Source organism: Euleptes europaea, chromosome 1, assembly GCF_029931775.1.
Source record: "Euleptes europaea isolate rEulEur1 chromosome 1, rEulEur1.hap1, whole genome shotgun sequence".
NCBI classification, from domain to species: domain Eukaryota; kingdom Metazoa; phylum Chordata; class Lepidosauria; order Squamata; family Sphaerodactylidae; genus Euleptes; species Euleptes europaea.
Window position 1 is genome coordinate 158,389,709 of NC_079312.1, and position 20,918 is coordinate 158,410,626.

General features: G+C 44.5%; 1 protein-coding gene across 1 annotated transcript; it reads left to right on the forward strand.

Moving 5' to 3' along the window:
• The first annotated feature begins 854 nt into the window (after nt 1-854).
• On the forward strand, nt 855-20,429 carry RHEBL1 (RHEB like 1). Its single transcript, XM_056866149.1, has 8 exons — nt 855-906; nt 11,272-11,343; nt 13,767-13,834; nt 14,156-14,238; nt 15,260-15,316; nt 18,275-18,322; nt 19,339-19,423; nt 19,963-20,429. Exons 1-8 carry the CDS (start codon nt 855-857, stop codon nt 20,050-20,052), a joined length of 555 nt encoding a protein of 184 aa, XP_056722127.1. The 3' UTR covers nt 20,053-20,429.
• Nucleotides 20,430-20,918: the final 489 nt, after the last annotated feature.

Genomic DNA, 20,918 nt, shown 5'->3' on the forward strand with positions numbered 1-20,918 from the left:
GCAAGAGTCCAGTAGCACCTTAAAGACTAACAAAAATATTTTCTGGTAGGGTATGAGCTTTCGTGAGCCACAGCTCACGAAAGCTCATACCCTACCAGAAAATATTTTTGCTAGTCTTTAAGGTGCTACTGGACTCTTGCCCTTTTTGACTACTGCAAACAGACTAACACGGCTACCCACTAGGCATTAGAGAGACACTGTCCTTCAGTGTGACTCCTCCGGAGATGCCTGCCACAGCTGCTGGCGAAACGTCAGGAAAGAAAATACCAAGACCCCGGTCACACAGCCCGGATAACCTACAAGAACCAATAGGCACTAGATTCCAGCTTTTTTTTTTGTTTCTAATTAAGTTTAGTATGCCTTCAGCATACACGCGTGAAACAATGGACCACGAAATGCAAGTGAAAACTGACGCCTCGGAGCACCGACCGGGTAACCAAAGAACAAAACAAAAAAGGTAAAGCCGATGCCGTTTTTACGCAGAAGTCAGTCTCAGGTGGGGGGGGGGATCTGACTCCCTCGGAAGCGCGCCCGGGATCGCAGCCGAGGACTTGCAAGGCAGGCGGGGCGGGGCCGGGGGCGAGGGCAGCAGCGCGCGCGCTCGCAGCGACTGTCCTCTCCCTCCCTCGCGCCGTTTTCATGAATGGGAGCGGAGGCGCCCGGACCGCGCACGCGCCTCCTCCCCGCGGGCCAATGAGGGGCGGCGGCTCTAGGCCAGTGTTGTGGTCACGTGGGCGTTTGTAGTCGCGGCGGCCGCGGCTCCACTCCGGCGGGTTCTTTCTCTCCCCGCCCGCCCTGCCGCCCGCGCGCCGCCCGCCCGCCCTCCGCGAGGCCCCCGGCGCTGGGAGCGTGCCATGCCGCTGGTCCGCTACCGGAAGGTCGTGATCCTGGGATACCGCTCCGTGGGTGAGTGGCGGCGGCGGGGGGGGGGGCACGTGGCGAGGAGGGCGAGGGGGGGAGGACGCCGCACGAGGGCTGGGGGGGTGGTGGAGGCGGAGGCGTGGAGCAGGGGAGCCGAGCCACCCCGGACTGGCGAAGGGCGCGTGGAAGGACGTGCAGTTTGCAGGAACAACGTGCGTCGGTGTGCGGACGGAGCCCCGGGGCGGGTGGGGAGGCGGCGGCCAAGGCGTGGGTGGGCGGAGGCGGCGGGGGAAGCGGCGGCCCCCCCGGGCGCGCGGGGTGGAGGAAGAATGCGGGGACGTCAGGCTGAGGGTTTCCCCGAGAGGTGGCCCGCGTCACGTGGGGATGGAGGGCTTTGCAAGGCGTGAGGGGCGCTCCCGCCGGAGGCTCCGTCGGACGTGTCGCGTTGGGGGCCAGGAGCGCCGAGGTCCGTCCCCGGCCCTTTAGGAGCATCCGAGGCTTTTGCACGCGTGGACGCGTGTGCGGTGGAGTTACTTTGCAAGGGGCTGGGGAAGCAACCGTGTCGGTTCGGAGCAGTAGGGAATACCACCTCGGCGCGGCCGGGAGCGATGAATTCATGAAACGTGTCCTGCCCTTGGCCACACCTGGGTGGCCCTCCGGTTTGGGGATTGGGTGCGGTGCTCTGCAGTGTGGGTTTCCTGTTCCTGGGCTTGGAGGGCGCGTGTCCTGAGGCGAGCCGCTGCTCTCTTGGCTGCTTCGACGACAACCTGGGGGCACAGAAGGAGCGGGACCCAGCAGCGCCTGGGCCGCTTGGCGTTTTTCCGTGGCGGGGGATGCTTTGCTACCATAGTGCTGTTACCGAGACCCTCGCTGGTTACCGGTTTGCAAATGCTTGCGTGCTGTTAAAAACATACACGCCCCCCCCAGTACCGAAGCTATGGAGGTGGTCTCGGATCAGAACTGGCAGTGTTCGGGTGCTTGCATGGGGAATAAGTCTCTTTTTTCCCCTAGTCAGCTCTTCCTTTCGATTGAGACCTCTGGCGGGGGATGTCTGACCCTCCAACCAAGCTCAGGAGTAGGGGAAACTTGTAGCTCTTGGCCAGGGATGGTCAGACATTGTCTGACATTTGCTGACTGATTTCTCCTTCGGGGAGATATTGGTGCATGCAGAATTCCCTGCTCACCTGACAACCCCCCCCCCAACACACACTAATACAATGGGCTGCTTTGGGGGGGGAGGGTCTGTTTTCTATTAATCCACATGCAGGGGAAGGAAATGACTCTGGGTCAAAGGCTATGCATGGGAGGCTGGGTGGTGACATGGTTTATTTCTTTAGATGGAGACTTCAGTGGCTCCTGAAGGGGGAGGTGGGTTTCATGGGAGGCTAACTTTGATATGCCTGTCCATGAGGCTCGTCTTCAGAGGGCCGGAGGCTCCTTTCTGTGATTAGAATGGGTTAATAAATCTCTAGGGGGGGATGCAGAGCGTGTCTGGCTGGGTTGTGTGCGGTGGGTTCTAATGTGTACGCTTAAATGGGTTGTTCTCCTCCGTCTGCACCTGGTTTGATCAGGTCCCAAATGGGCCATCATAGATTTTTTAACTTGGCTGATGTCAGAGATTGCAAAGCAGAATGCTCCCTTGTTTGGGATTGGGCAGGTGTGTAGTCATGCTCAGGACTTCTCCTGCAGCGATGGACATCACTGCCTCTGGAGTACTGTGGTGCTCACATTCTTGCAGGAGGTGCTTGAGAGAGAGGATCGTCTGGGGGGATTTTCTGTGCACAGTCAACAAAAAAGTCCTTGGGTTTCCATTTAATTTCCATTGACTTTTTTTTGGGGGGGGTTGGGGGTACAAAAGATAAAAGGGAAAACAAGGGATTTATAACACTGTCTCACAAGTTCTTGAAGCCCCATTTTCATCATTAATAGCATTCTACCTTAGTTACATATTATTCTGGTCATCTCTATATTCAAACCCAAAATTGCCTTTATATATACTCTACAAATTAATATTAATACTGATTAACTTCCAATAACACGGTTCTACTTTTACTCATTTATATTGACTAAGAAATCATTCTAATGTTCCACATTCTACATTTAATTATCGTTGAGCAAATTGTCTTCTGTTATCACCCTTATTTATGTCAGAACCTTTACATTTGATTTGTTTAATTATGTGGTTTAATGTTTCGCAACGGCCACAATCTTGTATTCCCCGAGTTTATAATCCAAGATTGTTTAATTTGTAATCCACATGTTTGATTTGTTTTCATCCAATTTATAATCCACAGGTTTACAACCCAATATTGTTCAATTTGTAATTCTCGAGTTGGATTTGAAATCCCCCATATATTTTATGGTTTGGTTTGTTCACTGGCAATCTTTGGTATCAGCCCAAGTTCCATCCCAACTTTATTTTGGATTTTTAATTAAGCTATTGGTATTTGTCGTAAAATGGTTTCCATTTTTGTTTGTCGTCATCCGCCATCTTATACTGTATCAAAGCTGAGAGTCTAGACATTGAAGCATACTCATGCATTTTAATTATCCAAAAATAATTGTTGGATGCAAATACTATTCTTGCAGCAGTTGTGGCATATTGATATCGTTCTTTTTGCATGGGCCTGATTTTTTCTGGAATTATTCCTAACAAAAAATATTTAGCTTGAAACTCAAAGTTGACTTGTAATAACGCCTGTATTTCTTTATGTATTAATTTACAATATTTCTGGGTCTTCTTACACATCCACCATTGATGGAAGAACGTTCCTTCTGTGTCTGAGCACTTCCAACAGTTAGCTTGATTAGACTTGAACATCTTTTGCAAGTCTTTAGGAGTGTAGTACCATCTGAAAAACATTTTATACCAGTTCTCTTTGCCTGCGATTTAGAAAATTTGATCTCCACTTTCCAAAGTTTTTCCCAAGTCTCCATTGGAATCATCGCCCCAAAGTTCTGCATCCATTTAATCATGCAGGTTTTAACCTGTTCCGATGATGATTCCACTTTTAATAACATTTTGTATATTTTAGACAGAAGGTGGTCCTTCTGATAGATAGTCTGTCTTTAGTGCATGTATTACTTGATGATAAGTGAACCATGAAATCTTTATATTTTCAGCTTGAAGTTCTTGACGTGTTTTTATCTGGCCGTCTTTTTGAATCAAATCGTTATAGATGAGAGAGTCATTTTTATTCTGCTTGTGAAATCGGTATAAGCCTCAGTTGGTGACATCAAGCCTGGTAGTGAGGGGCTGATTAATCTTTTTAGTGTATTCCAAGTTCTTAACATTTGGCTGGCCAGACCTTCAGTTTTTTGATCTTGTAGTGTTTTTATATGTTTATTTGGCCATAGCAATTGGTGAAATCCAACGTCAAGCCCTGCTTTTTCCAATTTTATGACCCCGTCCTCTGGATGTAAGTTCCAATCCACCAGTGATACCAGAGTTGCTGCTTGGTGATATAGCTTAAGATTTGGGAGGCCCATACCTCCCCTGCTCGTGTCATCTTGTAAAACTGCAAATCTTATTCTTGTTTTTTTTCCCATTCCAAATAAATTTCTTGATTTTCTGTTGCCACTTGTGAATTGTTTTTAAATTAATAAAAATTGGTAAAGTTTGAAATAAGTTTAATCTTGGCATAATATTCATCTTAAGATGAGTTTCCATTGACTTTAGTTGTTGGACACGTTGCCTCTTTCTCGCAGCACAGATGAACGCTATAAAAAGAATGATGTGCTACCGATTCTGCTAGCTCTATTTGCAACCCCCTTAGTGGATGTGTCAGAAGACACCTGAAGAAGGTATCTAGTTGCCAGGTTTCGAAGTATTTGCTGTTGAGTGCTTAGGGATTGCGCTTTCTTTTTTGTTGTTGTTAGCTTGGGTTGTAAGGAGCAGAATTGATTATTCTAAGACACTGGACTCGAATCCTAAATTATGATTCTCTACATCGAATAATCTTCACACCCTATAATAAAAAACAGGCCTCTGTTGAACGATGGACCATCCTGGAAAATTACATTCTGAATTTACAGTTAAGATGTCCTAATTATTGCAGGAGATTTAAATGTCAGAATAGCAGCAGGCAGTGACACCCTTTTAAAATCTCAACTGTGGTATCACATACCACCTGATTCTATACCAGCCATGGGAACACAGAAGTCTAAGGATAAAGGCATAAATTACTCAGGCATCAGACTTACACAAATGATTATGAACTTACATTTATTTCTATTGAATGGGAATACCTTCTTGGATCCCACTGGAGACTTTACCTTCCTTTTCAAAAAGGGTGCCCGTATTATAGGTAGTTATAATCTCTTTGTGCAATTGCCCTTAGTAAAGTTACAGGTAGCTGATATATTAACCAGTGACCATTTCCCAATGGAATTACATTTTTAATTAAAAGGTCTCCCCCGTGCCAGTATGGAAAAAGTAATTGTCCAGAGAAAATGGGATAAAAATATAGCGGCAGAAGTTAGGGCAGTAATGAGGCAGCAAGAAGCAAATCAGATTGTGTCAATAACAACTAAAGTACCCAGCACTGTAAACCTCTTCTCTAAGCTGGAAGTGATAATTAAATTGTTTACTCCAATTTTGACTAAAACAATTTTGAAGAGGGAAAGGTGCAGCATGAAGCACTGGTTTGATGGGGACTGTAGACTGCAAAAAAGAGCTCTTAAAAAATCTTACGCTATACTTAAGAAACATCCTACCCCCTTTAATTATCAAAGATTTCTGTAGATTAGGCGACATTACAACTGTCTGCTTAAAAAAAAGAATCTTGCAAGAAAGAATGGTCTACCGCAATATCTCTTGCAAAAAAAGAAGAAATCTCACAGATTTTTGGCACAAGCGTAAGACCTTTAGTTTCCAAGTGGATCCTGTCCTTCCTATTCTCTCTTCTAATTGGGAACAGCATTACGAAAAAGGTTTTGCCACAGCCAGAAATAAATCAGAAACCTCGCTTTATTTAAGGATTTCAACATTTCCAAGCTGGGCAGATGCTACAAAAAGGGAAATAGTCTAATAAAAGCTTTAAAACCAGGGAAGTCTCCAGGCTGTGACTATATTCCACCTGAACCCAGTCTGGTGGGCTTCCTTTTGGCACCTTTATTTACTGAGATAAATCAGATGGGGAAATATGTGATAGTTGGACATTAGCAATTATAGTTCCTTTTTTTTAAAGGGAACAAAGAACGATCCAGCTAATTATCATCCTATAAGCTTACACGCTGTTATTGGCAAACTTTACGCTAGCCACCTAGCTAGTAGGCTGAAAGCGTGGATGGAAGACTCAAAATATCTTAAGTAATGTCCAATATGGATTTAGGAAAAAACTTTCTTGATTGCACCATCGCTTTATGTTATCATCACTGGCCAACAAATGCATAAGAAGAGCTGGTGGCATACTATATTCTTCATTTGTTGACCTTTGTGGTGCATTTGATTCAATATCTCTTGTTAGACTTTGGAAAAAACTCATATGGGCTTGCCTGTCAGATTATTGATGTTTATTAGGAACTTGTATTCTGAAAATGTGATACAGATTTGTATACCAGGTAGCTCTACCTCTCGAACCCAATCAAGGTAAGAAGAGGTGTAAGGCATGGCTGCAACCTGGCCCCACATCAACTCAATTTATATGTAAATGACTTTCTACCTAGCCAGGATTGTAGATCCTGTTCTCCTCAGCTAAGTGGCTAGCCAATACCATACTTAGCATATGCAGAAAATCTAGTATTGTTAGCCCGTATACTTCCAGATGTAGTAAAAATTTTTAATGAGTTTTACGATTATTTCACTAAAGAATATGTAGAAATAAATTTTGATAAAACTAAAGTTTTAATCTTCACTAAATTTAAAGGGGTGAGTTGCTTATCCCTGTGGGGAAATTCTATAGAGATAGTAAGAAATGTTTACACACAAACTTTCTTGGGACTTGCATATCCATATGTTAATGCAAAAGTTAAACTCCTCCTTTAGATTCCTTAAAAAATTCTATTTTTGCAAAGAAGAGCAGTTTGTACCGGCCCTTATGACCTTATATAGAGCAATCATATGCTCAATTGTTAGATATGCTGGTCCAGATTAGTACACTGGCCAAATAGAACATCTTGATAGTCCAAGTTAATTTTTTTAGAAACTTGTTGGGTATTCCACGATGTATCTTCTCCTCCACTCTACGATTAGAACTGGGGCTCCCAAACCTATAATCTATTATATATCAATCTGTCATTAAATTTCAGTACTCTTTTCTTTTAGCCATCAATGGCTCTTGATATATTTCAGTTGTTAATATCAGATAATCTCTGTGTCCAGCTGGACTAGTAGGTTAGAGAAAAGATTTTCCCTCCGAATAGAGTCATTGAAAGCTACAAGGAATGGTATTCAGAAAGCAAGCTGTAAACAATTACAAAATAAGATATTAAATGAGGATTGGTCCTTAGTGTTTAAGGATGCAAATCATAAATGTTCACCTCTTTTCTTCCAGATACCCTTTAACAAAACATTTTCCTTGCCAGACCATTTCCACTGGTTAGAAATCCATAAATTTAGACGAGCTTTCTTATTGGCAAGGTGTCATGCCTTAGACACAGCTGAGACGCAAGGGAGATACAATAAAATTATTGTAGAAGAACGCAAATGCCCATTTTCTTCAGATCAAGTAGACTCCCTAGCCCACGTTTTAGCATGTTCACAAAATAATAATGCACGAAATAAATATATCACTCCCTAGATAAAACAGCTAAAGACACTTTCTGAGAAGCGGATACTGCGTTATCTGCTGTCAAGTAGATGGGTGAATTACAAGAGATGTGGCAACTTTTCTGTTTATAGTGTCAAGAAAAAATAATCTTCATTTGCCCCCTTTTTCAAGTGTGGAATGGCAGATGAATAGCCGATGGTTGTTAAATGTAGGGAAAGGGAATAATCTTCACAGGCTAGTTTATAAATGCCCTTTTCATGGCTAAAATCAAATACAAGTGTAGCATTAGCTGACAGAGGCTGGAAGGTCAAGAATTATTCTTCTTTAGGTAGTGGTGGTGTTAGATGTGCATCCTGACACTTTTAAAAAGTTGGCTCACTTTTGGGCATGCTTAGTGCAAAGCTGTGTATGTGAACAAAGTTACTCGTGATGAAGGAAAAAGGTAGTAGGGAGCTCTGTGCCATGTTAATCTGCTGTTACTGTCTCAAATCCACTTGGCTGAGTGTGACAAACCTTCACCTGTGTTTGGGGAGGGTGTGTGTCTCGGTGATAGAGCACCTGTTTGGCATTCAGAAGACAGAATCATAGAGTTGGGCCATACTAGCCATCTAAGCCAACCTCCTGCTTAATGCAGGATCAGCCTAGAGTATCCCTGACAAGTATTTGTCCAGCCTCTGTTTAAAGACTGCCAGTGAGGGGGAGCTCACCACCTCCCTAGGAAGCTGATTCCACTGTTGAACAACTCTTACTATAAGAAAATTTTCCCCCTAATATCCAGCCAGTACCTTTCCACCCGTAATTTAAACCTATTATTGCGAGTCCTATCCTCTGCTGCCAACAGGAACAGCTCCCTTCCCTCCTCTAAGTAATAGCCCTTCAGATACTTAAAGAGAGCAATCATGACCCCCTCAACCTCCTCTTCTCCAGACAAAACATTCCCAAGTCCCTCTGCGTTTCCTCCTAGGGCTTGGTCTCCTCTACATTCTTTCTTCATCCTTTTTGAAGTGAGGCCTCCAGAACTGCACACAGTACTCCAGATGCAGCCTGACCAATGCTGTGTACAACGGAACTATGACATCTTATGATCTGGAAGTTATGCCTCTGTTCATAACACCCCAAGATTGCATTAGCCTTTTTTTAATTGCATCACACTGGCTGCTCATATTTAACTTACAGTCCTCCTGTACCCCAATATCCTGTTCACACAGACTGCTACCCAAAAGTGTACCCCCCATCCAGTATTCGTGTTCCTCATTTTTGTTACCCAGATATAGAACTCGGCTCTTATTCTTGTTGAATTGCATCTTGTTCACATCCGCCCACTTTCCCAGTGTGTTCAGATCTCGTTGAATTCTATCTTCTGGGGTGTTCGCTGCTTCTCCCAATTTGGTGTCATATGCAAATTTAATGAGTAGTCCCTCCACCCCCTCATCCAGATAATTTATAAAAATATTGAAAAGTACCGGGCCCAAAACCGAGCCCTGGGGCATCACACTGGACACCTCTCTCCATTCAGATGAAATGTTGTTGACAACTACTCTTTGAGAGCGGTTCTCCAACCTGTTCCCTATCCATCTAACTATCCTAGAGTCTAGTCCACTGTCCTCTAGTTTACCCATCAAAACATCCTGGGGAACCCTGTCAAAAGCTCAGGTTCAGTCCATGGCATATCTAGTTTTTTAAAAAATCAAATAGTAGGGGATGTGAAAGACCTCAGTCTCTGAAACCTTGGAAAGAGCCACTGCCAGTCTGAGTAGATGACCCTGACATGAGTGGACCAATGCTCTGGTTCAGTATAAGGCAGCTTTAGGTGGGCTCATGTCCCTGTTTCCTTCTGGTCCTTCCAAACAGTTTGCAGTTGTGAGCCGCTCTGTGTGTGTTTGGCTAGTTCAATGAAAGCTTATGCACCTGTTGCTGGTCTGTTCCTTTGTGACCAAAAGGCAAGGGAAGCAACATCACGGGGGAGTGGTGTTTCCGTTTTCATGCTGCTATGTGGGGTGGAAAACTGGGACCTGTTGTCTCGCCCACGGTGATGTCTGTTAGTTCCAGATGTGGAGTTCATGGAGCCTCTCTGCATGCATCATCGTCATGCCTTACTGCGGGAGAAACGAGAATCAAAGTCCCTTCTCTGTTTCTTGCTTCTCAACAACATGTCTGTAGATTCTTTCACCCACTCATCTGTAGCAACAAATACATCCCTTGAGTCTGGAACCAAAACTGTGTTTCCCAAATGCATTTTCAAGAAGGATGAACTTGCCGGTTGGTTCCCTAAGCAAAATCAGAGTTTTTGTTGGTCCTCAGTAGTGTGCTTTTTATATTCAATAAAGTCCCATTATTGCCTGAACGAGTGTGGGTTGGAGATACAATTGCTAAAAGATATGTAGAATGCCCATTGCTGTAATCTTACTAGGCAAATAGTAAATATAATTAAGGATTATCCTGACATTTCCTAATCTACAGATCTTGTAACAGTCTGCAGATTTCTCCAAATGGCACCATGTTCAGTGTTTAAGAGTTTGATTTCTACTACTGGACAAAGAACACTTACCGCCTTTGGAATGTTAGTGCAGGGTTTTGGATATATGTATATTTAAACTGACAAATTCATTTAAAAAAACCCAGGTAAGAATCCTCAATTTTTAAAATCCATTTAATGATATATTTTCATTAGTGTAATCAATTTAATAAAGTTATGCATTTTTAAAAAATAAAACAGTACTGTTGTGGACTAGTTTTCTTTTTAATTGTTTTTCCTATGATATTTTTTGCATTGCTTTTCTAACACTTTAGGTCAGTTGAGCATATCTTTGTCTTCTATATTTCAGGTACACCATTTGGACAGTTTTTCTTTTTAGATTATTTATATTTTCTGCTTTTCTCCTGTATGGGATGCAAAGGGGTTTGCTACTGTGTCCTCCCCTCCTCTGTTTTATCCATACAGCAACAACCCTGTGAGATAGGTTAGGCTGAGAGACAGTGACGGTCCTCAGGTCACCCATGGACCTTCTGTGGCAGAGTGGGGGGGTGAACTTGGGTCTCCAAGATCCAGTTCAACATAAAAGCCGCCATATGATGCTATCTCATAATTTTCATGATTTCCTTTTCCCCTTCCCTTTGGAAGCATATCAACGTGGCCGCTGGTTGGGCCATAAGGTGCCTTTAGATTGGGATTTTAATGGTTTGTGCTGATGTTTGTTTTATTCAGATTGTCTTTATTATTGTTATCCACCTTGGATCCTGAGATGCTCGGGAGAAAGGCAGGCTTACAAATGTTTAAAGGGATAAAAATGTATGACTGCTACAAAAAATTGGGTTCCCATTTTACCAGCAGGACTAGTTTCCAAGGCTCTTCCCAGTTCTTCCCAGGACTTCAACACTCCATGTTCTGTAGCCATAGGGGAGTCACTGGGACACTTGTGGTTTAAAAATAATAACAACAATCGCACACATGCAATTTTCCTTGAGTACTCCCATTGCCCCCTCTCTCTCTCACTCCGTAATCCAAGTTCTAAGATTCCCTTGGCTAACTGCCCCTAAATGGCCCTGATTTGTAAATCAATGTAGTTCTCACCTTGGATCAAAAAGGAAGGAGGACCTGCTGGGTTTCTTCCTTTAAAAATGTCTGCTTACTAGGTGCCAAGAGAGCTGAAGAGCACACCTGCAGCAAGGCTTTTTTTCTTGTCACCTCTTTCCTTTTTAGGTAAAACCTCTCTTGCTCACCAGTTCATTGATGGAGAATTTCTGGAGTGCTATGACCCCACGGTGGAAAGCAGTAAGTGTTGTGGTTCAGTCTTCACTGGGTTGCATCTGAGTTCTTAGCTGTTATGGGCAAATAAATGGAGAATGTTAGAACTCGGTGGTGTCTTTGCACACCACTTGACCATGGTCTTACCAGCAGGATTTCCTTACTGTGTGTTTAAGGTAGTGGTGGTGGGCTGTGGTAGGAAGTCCACAAATCTCTTAAGGTTGTTTCATATTTAATCACTGCGGGAAGACCCTTACCAGTGTTCTGGGGCAATGTGTGATATGTACACATGCAGTCCTTTTATATGTTCCCCTCCTGCAGCTGATCAAAACTGGCTTAAAGCAATAAAACCATAAGATCATATTGTGTAACTGTCCCTGGATCAGAAATAACTACTAAGGCCCTGTAAAGGCTAGTTACTGTCTGGCACTTCAGGAATTATTGCATTGGGGAGGACTCTCTGCCTAATTTTGTTCACATTTACTTTAAAGCAAGCTCCCACTTATTTTAGTAGGGCTTGCTGTTATGTGTGCTTTATTGCTGGACCATGTTCAATGGCACAGCTGGAAAGATGATGGGGAAGATCGGATCCTGAATGTCAGCATCATTGCAAATATGCTATTAATATGGTTGGGCCGGGGACTAATGTAGCACTGATTGGTGGGGCATTCAGAAAAGTCCCTCACTAAAATCTTCTTCTTGCGTATACTTTAATGCTGACAATACATGTATACATTGGAGGGGGGGAATCCCTCCCCTCTCTTTTTCCATGTAATCCTATAGCACAACAATTGAGGGGGAGGGAAGGCATGAGATGTGCACATAGGAATTTCAGCCCAGCACCTGCCCCAAAAAAGAAGATATAGGTTAGTGTGTGTGTGTAGGGAGGGGGGAGGCTAGCAAGGGAAAAGAGAAAAAGAGGTATAGGCTGAGTGGGAAGGAGCAAAATTGGTCATCGGGCTACCTAGAAATCCTCATTTTGCCTGGATTTGGCCCATCACCTCTCACATGCAACCGAACTAGGAGCATATAACCTCAGTCTTTGTGCTGTCAGTCAAATCCTCTTTAAAGGAAGGCCTAGTTTTAAATGATGGTTGGGAGGCAAACAGGAAGGTCACTTGCTCTTTCTTTTTCTGTAAGAAAAGCCAGAGGAGGGAAAAGAGAGGAGTTGGTTATAGCCAACTCCAGTGGTCTTATCACAAAAAGGGTTTTTTGCTTTTCAATAAAAATTAGAATCAAATAAATCTTGACTGTTTTGAGCGGTGTGTGGAGTCTATAGGGTTTGAACTTTTTGGATTCTAGGGGTTTTCCAGTTTAAAACAGAAAGGTTAAGTGGCTCCCCTAAGCTCATTTCCTGACGCTGCAGTCCCCCCACCCTTCAGTACAGCCCCTTCCTGTTTTTGACGGGGAATTAGTAAGTTGCCCTCCACACCCATTTCATTCAGAGAAACATTTTAAGTTATTTGAGGTAGGGTTTCCCCATAAATCTGTTGTGTTTGGATGGGCTACTCTTTGGGCGAGGGTGGACAGCTCAGCTCCTGTTTTTGCAGTGTGCTGATCAGTCATGGAGGGGAAAAAACACCACTCAGGAGGTTTTATCTGCCCAAAACATTTTCAGCAGGGCTGCTAGCATGATAAGCAGATGTTCAGTGCAGATCCACCGCTGGGGATTTGTGTAAGTGTTAAATTTTACCCCTTTGATTTCTGTATCAGATGTTTCACAAAGTACTTGCCAATCTCTGAAGCAGTGGCTAGAGACAGCTATGCATCTATTGGTTTCTTTGCCTCCTTCCTTTTGAGTTACTTCAGGTAGCTACTGCTGCAGGTAAAACAGGGCCAGTGCTTGAGAGTCGTGGTTCTGGCCCCAAAGATTTTTTCTGTGATTACCTGGTGCTTCTTCAGCAGGGCTTTGCCTCCCATTGCAGTTACCAGCCTGCTTTAAAAAAAAAAAAAAAGATTGCTGCCCTTGCTCTCTTTTTGGTTTAAAAAGCACGTTGGCCATTGTGTGGTGGCAGCGACAGTACTGTAAAAAGTCCCAACAGGATGGGGGGTGGGGAATCAAACTCCCAATCCTGTGTGCATGCATAGAATATCTTGAAAGTATAGAAAGGCCTCTGCTCGGGTGGGAGTTTTCCAAGTGAGTGGAGAATCCTTTTAAAGTCCCTGCCTAAATCCCTTTGCTTTTGCTTCTCCAGCTCAGTTGATAGCTTGGATGGGCTTGAGTCGGGGAGAAAAGGTATGGAGCAGGTTAGCATGCACAGCTAGGAGAGGATAGATGGCTAGTCTAGAAGAAGATCAAGGCCCTGGTTGGCATGAAGATTGGGATGGAAAAGGAATGGGGCGATGAAAGATGCTCAGGCACAGAGAACTGAGATGGGAATTAAATTACGGAGGAGGGCAGTAGGAGCTGAGTAACATTGCTGTGCTTTACCTTTTTCCCCCTTCTATAGCTTACAACAAAATGTTGTCATTAGGGAAGGATGAATTCCACCTGCAGCTAGTGGACACCGCAGGACAGGTAAGAATGGCTATCCTCCTCTGTCTTCTATTCTCTGTTTTCCCATGTACTCTCACCATCTGCTGTGCAGGGCCTACACAACATAGTTTGCCTCTAAATGCAACCACTTCTAGACCGCAACACAGGCCCGTAAGTCTATCAGAACTGAGAGATCCTTTGTGAGTTTGACCATTACCAAAGGTACTCTTTTTGACGTTTGCTTCCCTTCCCTCATGCCTTCACCTCCCAATGCACACATACCCTTGAGCTGATGCCAGTTCCTTTGCAACAAATTGACTCTTAATTGGTGTTACTCTTTGTCTCCCCTCGTTTTGTGTTCAGGATGAGTACACGATCCTGCCTCACTCTTTTATCATTGGCATCCATGGCTACGTGCTGGTGTACTCCGTCACATCTCTCAAGAGGTAAGGAGGCCCTGAGGTTGCCCTTGGTGCTTTGGCAATTAGGCTCCGTGGCCTGCAAATGCGATGGGGACTGTTCTGAGGCTGATGGGGTTCTTTAGGGCAGGAGCTTTGTCACCTTGATACTGGGAATTGGCAACGACAAACTTGGGAAGCTTTAGGTGCTGTCATGGGCAGAATTGAGGCCAGGTGATCTTGGCTTCATGTTCCCGTGTCTTTTTCCTCTTTCCTTTCTTCTGCCCATGCTACAGAATCTTCTGACTTGGTCACACCATGTTTTATTGTCTCTCTTCTAAGTGAGATCAACCCAGTTATCTTCATTTACCTTGCATGCTTTGTTTAACCATGCTAGATAATTACTGTGATGGGCAGAATAATTCCGTAGGCTGTTTGCCGCCCAATGAGCAGGGTTTCTGAGCTGGTTCAGCTCATGGTAAAGGCCCCTATCTTGAATCTGTGGGAATAACAACTCCCTTAACTCTTTTTTTTAAAGCAGCAGTTTGTGGAAGGTTTTGATCTATTTCAAAACTGCAGAAACCTGTTTATTCATCAAAGCTAAAATGGAAACATGTTCAGTTTTGGGTAGGTAGGCAGCATAGTGAGCAATGGAAACGTGTAGCTGGCAATCCCAACCATGGCTTCCACTAGAACCATTTTTACAAAAGCCATATAATGGAGAGGAGAAGTAAAAACTTTGTGTGATGCTCTGAAGGGGAAAAAGCAACGAAGAATGAGAGAAGAAACTATGAGTGAAACTATGATGCGTAGGGCTGGAGTCCTACACTTCTTACTCAGTCAGATCTTCTTGTGTGGTTCTTGTTCATCCAACTCAAAATTTGAGGATATTGGGGATTTCCAGAGCCAAAATACAGTATGTTTAGCTACTACTATTGCGCTCATGAACTGTGTCCAGTGGTCTTTGGGTAAATCATTTGGTAATGCATATATGATTGGGAAAGTATGAGTTGTATTCAGTGTCTACTGTGCAATTACCTTAGCTAAGGTTTCCTCCTGTCTTTTGCAGTTTCCAGGTGGTCAAGTCTTTGCACAGCAAGTTGTATGAAAGCAGAGGGAAGACAAGGTAAATGCTAATTTGACGGGGTGGGAATAGTAGGGTGCAGTTCCAGAAGAAGATGCCAAAGAATTATGGAATGGAGGGGTGGGAGAATTGTCGACAGGGATGAGGATATAGGGAAGGGGTGGCTGGTGGAGTTGCTTGTTGCGAGGGCTGTGGCTACCATTGCTGAAGGGGCAAGGAGATTTGGCACCTGTTCTAGACAGCTTCAGGAGGTGGGGATATTGGAGCTGTACCAGCAGCAAGCAAGCACACGGCTGCTGAGTGCCTAGCAGTACCTCGTCTGGGTGCAGGAATTTGACTCCATTTGCTATCTTCACTCTTTGCTCAGTGACTGTGTGTTTGCAGGCTGCTGCCTTTGTTGGCACCTCCTGATGCTCCCTGGTAAAGGGGCCAAGCCGCCTTTTCTCCTTCAGTGGTGAACCACCGCACAAGTTGCCCCGGGTATGGTGTTTGGTATGTTCCTGGTAATGTCAGCCTGAAAACACTGAGTGCTTTACGTCTCCCCAGATTGGAATTGGGACAGGAGTAAGATCATGATTTCCCAGCAAATTGATGGTTGGCAGCAACTGGCTTGGTTTTTAAATTGCTTCCTAGTATCACTCAACAATATAGTCTATTTAACCTATCAGTTGTCAAGATGATCAATTAATAGCAAGCCAGTTTTATGGTAACTGGCAATGATTCCTAATCCTTGCTTGCTCATGTATTATGGAGAATTATAAATTTCAGCAGTGTATTCCAGCCTGCACACTTCTTTGGTAATTCCTGTTGTTATACCTATGCTTGCCTTGAATCCCTTGGGATGGGCCTTCAGAGGGAACTCTTCTCCTTGTGGGCAAGACAACCATCTTGAGCAACATCTGATCTCTCTCTGTGATTTTTAAGAGTCCTGAGCCTTGGAGGTGTTTCACAGGCAGGCTGGGCTGCTGCAATTTTTTTTTAAAAAAAGCCCCTGTGAGTTGTTGCTAAGCTTTAAGGCTTTGGCTCAGCCCCTGAATCCTATTTGCAGTGCAGGCTGTTAAAGCCAGAAGATGTGAAACCCTGAGGTCCTCAGAGCATGGGCAAGGGTTTTAGGCAAAAGACTTGGTTCCAATTGGGCCTGATACCCCATGTGTCCTATTTTAGAAGTTACCAATTGCCTGAATCTCTTAAGGTCAACATGAACAAGAAATTGGGAGGTCTTGTTAAAATGCTAAAAGCAGCTGAGCATTTAGATTGGGGCTGAATGGGAGAGGTGGCAGAAAAAGGAAAGTTTAGTTCTCCCCCCACATGTAGTGTTACCTGTCAAAACCAACTCTCCACAATAATAGCTGTGATAATTCCCCACTTCCTATTTCCTTTAACCAAGTGGCTTTTTGTTTCTCTGTCTGTCCCTGCCCCCAGATGTTAAAATGTATATAGATGTTTTCTGACCCAGCCTAGGAAGCTGAGGAATTGGAAAAAAAACCCTTCATTAGTAAATGTCTGAATATGGCACACAAGAGGCTGATATGAATTCGCAAAACATAAACTGTTTTATTTTTCCCTTACAGGGAAATGGTCAAGTCAGACTGTCAGGGACGTTTCAGTTTTAAACTTGGCAGGTGAAAAGGCAACAGGAATGAGGGAAACTTAGTGAAACTATATGCAATAGTTAGTTTGTCACAAGAATGTAGCTGTTTTGTTCTACAAACAAGTGTTGTAACTGTTGAGAGAGATCACTTTGTTGTCACTCCTTACAGCTCATTCCTGAACCTTGCGGCGGCCAGGAACAGCACCTCCAAACAGCTTCCCCTGCGGTGGCAAGGCTTATAAAAGCCTTTTTAAAAGTTTTAAAAAGAAAATGGGTCCCCCCCCCCCCAGTAGAAAACAGCGATGCTGTGCCAGGAAAAACCTGGCGCAGCAACGCTGTTGTTCAAGGGGGCGTTCCCAGGCTGGAGGGGCTTTGGAAGCTGACTACTGTCAGCCCCGCCCCTGGGACACCCCCCCCCCATGCTGGCACCGCATCTCTCTTTTGGGATTTAGGTCCCGGAGAGACTGCGGCATCAGGGGAGCGGCATGCAGTTCTGCAGCACCCATGCGCCAATGGAACTGCCCCCGCCGCCAGCGGAAGTGTCTTTTATTCCATGATAAGAGGTCACTTATGCTGGTGGTGGGGTCACGTCACCTCCAGACCACCTTCAGCCCCCCTCCCTCAGGAACGGGCTGTAAGTTAAACAGACTCAAGCTTATTTGATGTAAAATTTCTAATGTTTGTGGAGGCAGGAACAAATCCATAGGTTCCAATTTTCCTTCTTTAGCACTTGATAAGGATCACCCTCCCCCTTTCCTTGGAGCTCCGGGAAGGACTACCAGTTCCACTTCCTTCTTTCAGGCTCCTCCTCGACCCTACATTAATCTCCTTTTCCACTCTCCAAATCATTCTTCCTGACTGCTGCTCTCCCAGGTCAACAATAGAATTCTTTTTGAACCCCCTGTCAATCAGGGTCCTCAGACTGCTACAAGGCATCTGCAATTAGCTGTCCATCAAAATAGCCCTCAAAGGAAACAGGAAGGTGTCCTCTTTGCCCCCCTTCCTTGCCTTTTTTTCTTTAGGGGCTAAAAGTGAGGTACATGCAGGTGTGTATTTATGCTGTGATTGGCACAATTGCATTTACCTGTAGTCTGAATTGGGGAGGCGGAAGATGTAGTTTCTCTTCAGATTTTAAAAAACGCCCCTCCTACCATCTTGTTTCATTTGACCCATGGACCCAATCAGTGGGGCTTTGCAAAATCTTGAAAATGCTTGAGCCTTGGTGGGGGATTGCAGCCCTCCCTGAGAGAAGAGCCAGGTCTGATCTTGCCAGCTCCCCTGCAGGGTGGGACAGGAGATATCAACCCGCGGGGCGTTGTGGTGGAGTGGTGGGTGGAGAAGGATGAGGCCTCTTTTGGTACGCAGGAGGAGTCATACTGAGCGCTTTCCCTTTCTTTGTCTCTTGGCAGGATGCCTGTGGTGCTTGTTGGCAATAAAGCGGATCTCTCGCTAGAAAGGTAAGAATACCTTTGAAAACAGGAAGGGGCCGCTTCAGTCTCTTCTTGAGTGTGGCTAACCCATGCTGCACGAGAGGGGTGTGTCATTTTTGCCTTTGGTTCGACCTCTTAAAACAATAGCAGGCCAAACGCTATTTTATTATGTTTCACCAAGATCAAATGTAGCTTCTCTTCATGGAAGGAAATGTTGTGTAGCCCCTGATAATGATGTAGCACTCAAATGCGGAAGACTTGCACTGTTCCCATAGGTGTGAATACTATATATGAATAGCATATGCTGTGTATTCTCCACCTTCTCCACCCACCACTCCACCACAACGCCCATGGGTTGATATCTCCTGTCCCACCCTGCATTGGAGCTGGCAAGATCAGACCTGGCTCTTCTCTCAGGGAGGGCTGCATTCCCCCACTTCCTACCTTCGGTTTGGGCTCTAACATTGCCCCATTCCTAGCATTCCGAAGTCTAATTCTGCATTGTTTAGGCCTTATGTGGTTAAGTGTCAATAGGATCTGTTGCTTACTCTCTTAAGATCTGGGGTTCTGTGTTCCTTAAATATATACCATATGCAATTAATCTGAACTGGGTTGATGAAAATTTCAGCTTGTCTTTGTTTGTTTTTTTAAGCTTCTAGTCCTCAAAATGGTAACATTTTTGGACAAAAAAATCGGCTTTTTTAGCTGAAAGTTAAACACAAAAGGCACTTTAGTCAAAGATGGAGAGGAGGAAGCTCCAGAATTTGGTACGAAGAACACTATATAAGAGCTCAGCAGTGGAATATTTTGATATTTAAGAAAGGCAACTACAATAAATAGCATTTATGAATGAAATTATGTGCTAGGAAATTTTTTTCATAATCACACACAGTATTTGTCTGGATGTCCATTCTGTCTCACCATCCATCCCATACCAGACCCATAAAGCATCTTTCAGACAATAAAATAGATTTAAAATAGTGGTGCAAACCAAAGGAGATACTTCTTTTTAAAAAAATCTCCTTTCTTTGGTGTCTCTCTAGTCGTCAGGTGAAGACTGATGAGGGCAAGAAGCTTGCTGATTCTTGGGGTGCTATTTTCTTGGAGTCCTCGGCAAAAGAAAATCAGGTCAGATGTCCTCTTCTGCTCACGTGAATAGGGAGGGAAAGATTGCTGAGAAACCCATCTCCCTTTCCTGAGTCACTTCTGTTATGAAATGTCGTGAACGAAGCTGTTTCTACTGAGTCAGGAAGCCGGTCTATCAAAGTCCGTATTGTCTGCTCTGCATGGCAGCAGCTCTCTGGGCTCTCAGCTAAGAGGGCTTTCTCATCACCTGCTACCTGATGAGTTTCACCGGAGATGCTGGGGGTAGAACGTGGGATCTTCTGCATGCAAAGCAAATGCTCTGCCACTGAGCCACAGCTTCTCCCGGTGGGTTACATTAGACTAACATCCTAAATTCGAGTGCACCTGTGGAGTGCTCCCTATCCCCAACTCCTAAGAATGGTAGACCCCCTTGCTGTGACCCTTATCACATTTTGTAGTCAAGGTGGTTGGGCACAGTTTCAAGTGACTTATACTGAAAAACGAAGGTGGAGATTTTCCCCGGTCACCTGTGATTTCTTCTTCCTACTTGTAACATTTCCCCCCTTTTCTCTGGCATGCAGATGACTCAAGGTATCTTCACAAAGATCATTGAGGAAATTGACCGTGTGGACAACTCATATGGCGAACAGCGCAGCTGCATCCTGATGTGATGTCCCTGTCCTCACCCGAAGCCGCTCTGCCAGTGGGAGGGGGTGCGTCAGGGTATTCGGGCCAAGTCAGGACAGGTATTGCAACTACCTAAGAGCCCTGTACAGCAGGTCTGAAGTAGCTTACGGGTAACCCACACAAGCCGCAATATACCTCATTGCTCGCCCCCTATATGAGGCGACCACGTTTTGCACATTAGTTTGCTGGAAGCAATCTGTATGTATGTATATGTATTTGCCAAATGTTTACAGAACTTGGGAGGGCAAGCGCACAACAGGATCTATTTATGTTTGTTTTTTGATGGAGGGACTCTTCTGTATATTTATATTGAAGTATAATCCATATACGCACAAGTTTACACGTGCCCGTTCACTACTTGGTGTGACAGAGAGGTGGCCCAGTGGCCTCTTCTTCTCTGGGCCAGTTCTTCGGTTCATCGTTCACTTTCGATGGTAACTGACTCACCATCCTGGGCGGGCCTTCAAAGTTGTGCCTCTTGCAACCTGCTGCCTTATTTTAATTTATCTGTGAGATTCCAGGCTGCAAACTGGGATTCAAAGAGGGTTTATTTTTCTTACATTTCTACCATAACATTTTCCCCCTCTTCTTTTTATATATTTGGCATTCTGTTAAAAGAACCTAACGGGGAGGAGGCATGAAGAGGGCTACCGGAGCCCAGTAAACTTTTTTGTATGCAAATAAAAGCGAAATCTTCGTTCAGGAACCAGATCAAGGCTGAGGGAGGGAACACATTGATCTGGCAAATATCAGTATGTTTATCACTACTCAAATGGTATCGCGGGTAGTGTCTGTATAAAAGGACAAAAACTGCCCAGCTTCGCAGGACAGAATGGGGAAAAAAGCAATA

What these genes read in the sequence shown, in the direction of transcription:
- RHEBL1 (XM_056866149.1), top strand. Translation starts at nt 855, where the DNA reads ATGCCGCTGGTCCGCTACCGGAAGGTCGTGATCCTGGGATACCGCTCC. An exon ending in TCCGTCACATCTCTCAAGAG is followed by an intron (nt 14,239 to 15,259) that starts GTAAGGAGGCCC and finishes TGTCTTTTGCAG; the next exon opens with TTTCCAGGTGGTCAAGTCTT. An exon ending in CCTCGGCAAAAGAAAATCAG is followed by an intron (nt 19,424 to 19,962) that starts GTCAGATGTCCT and finishes TCTGGCATGCAG; the next exon opens with ATGACTCAAGGTATCTTCAC.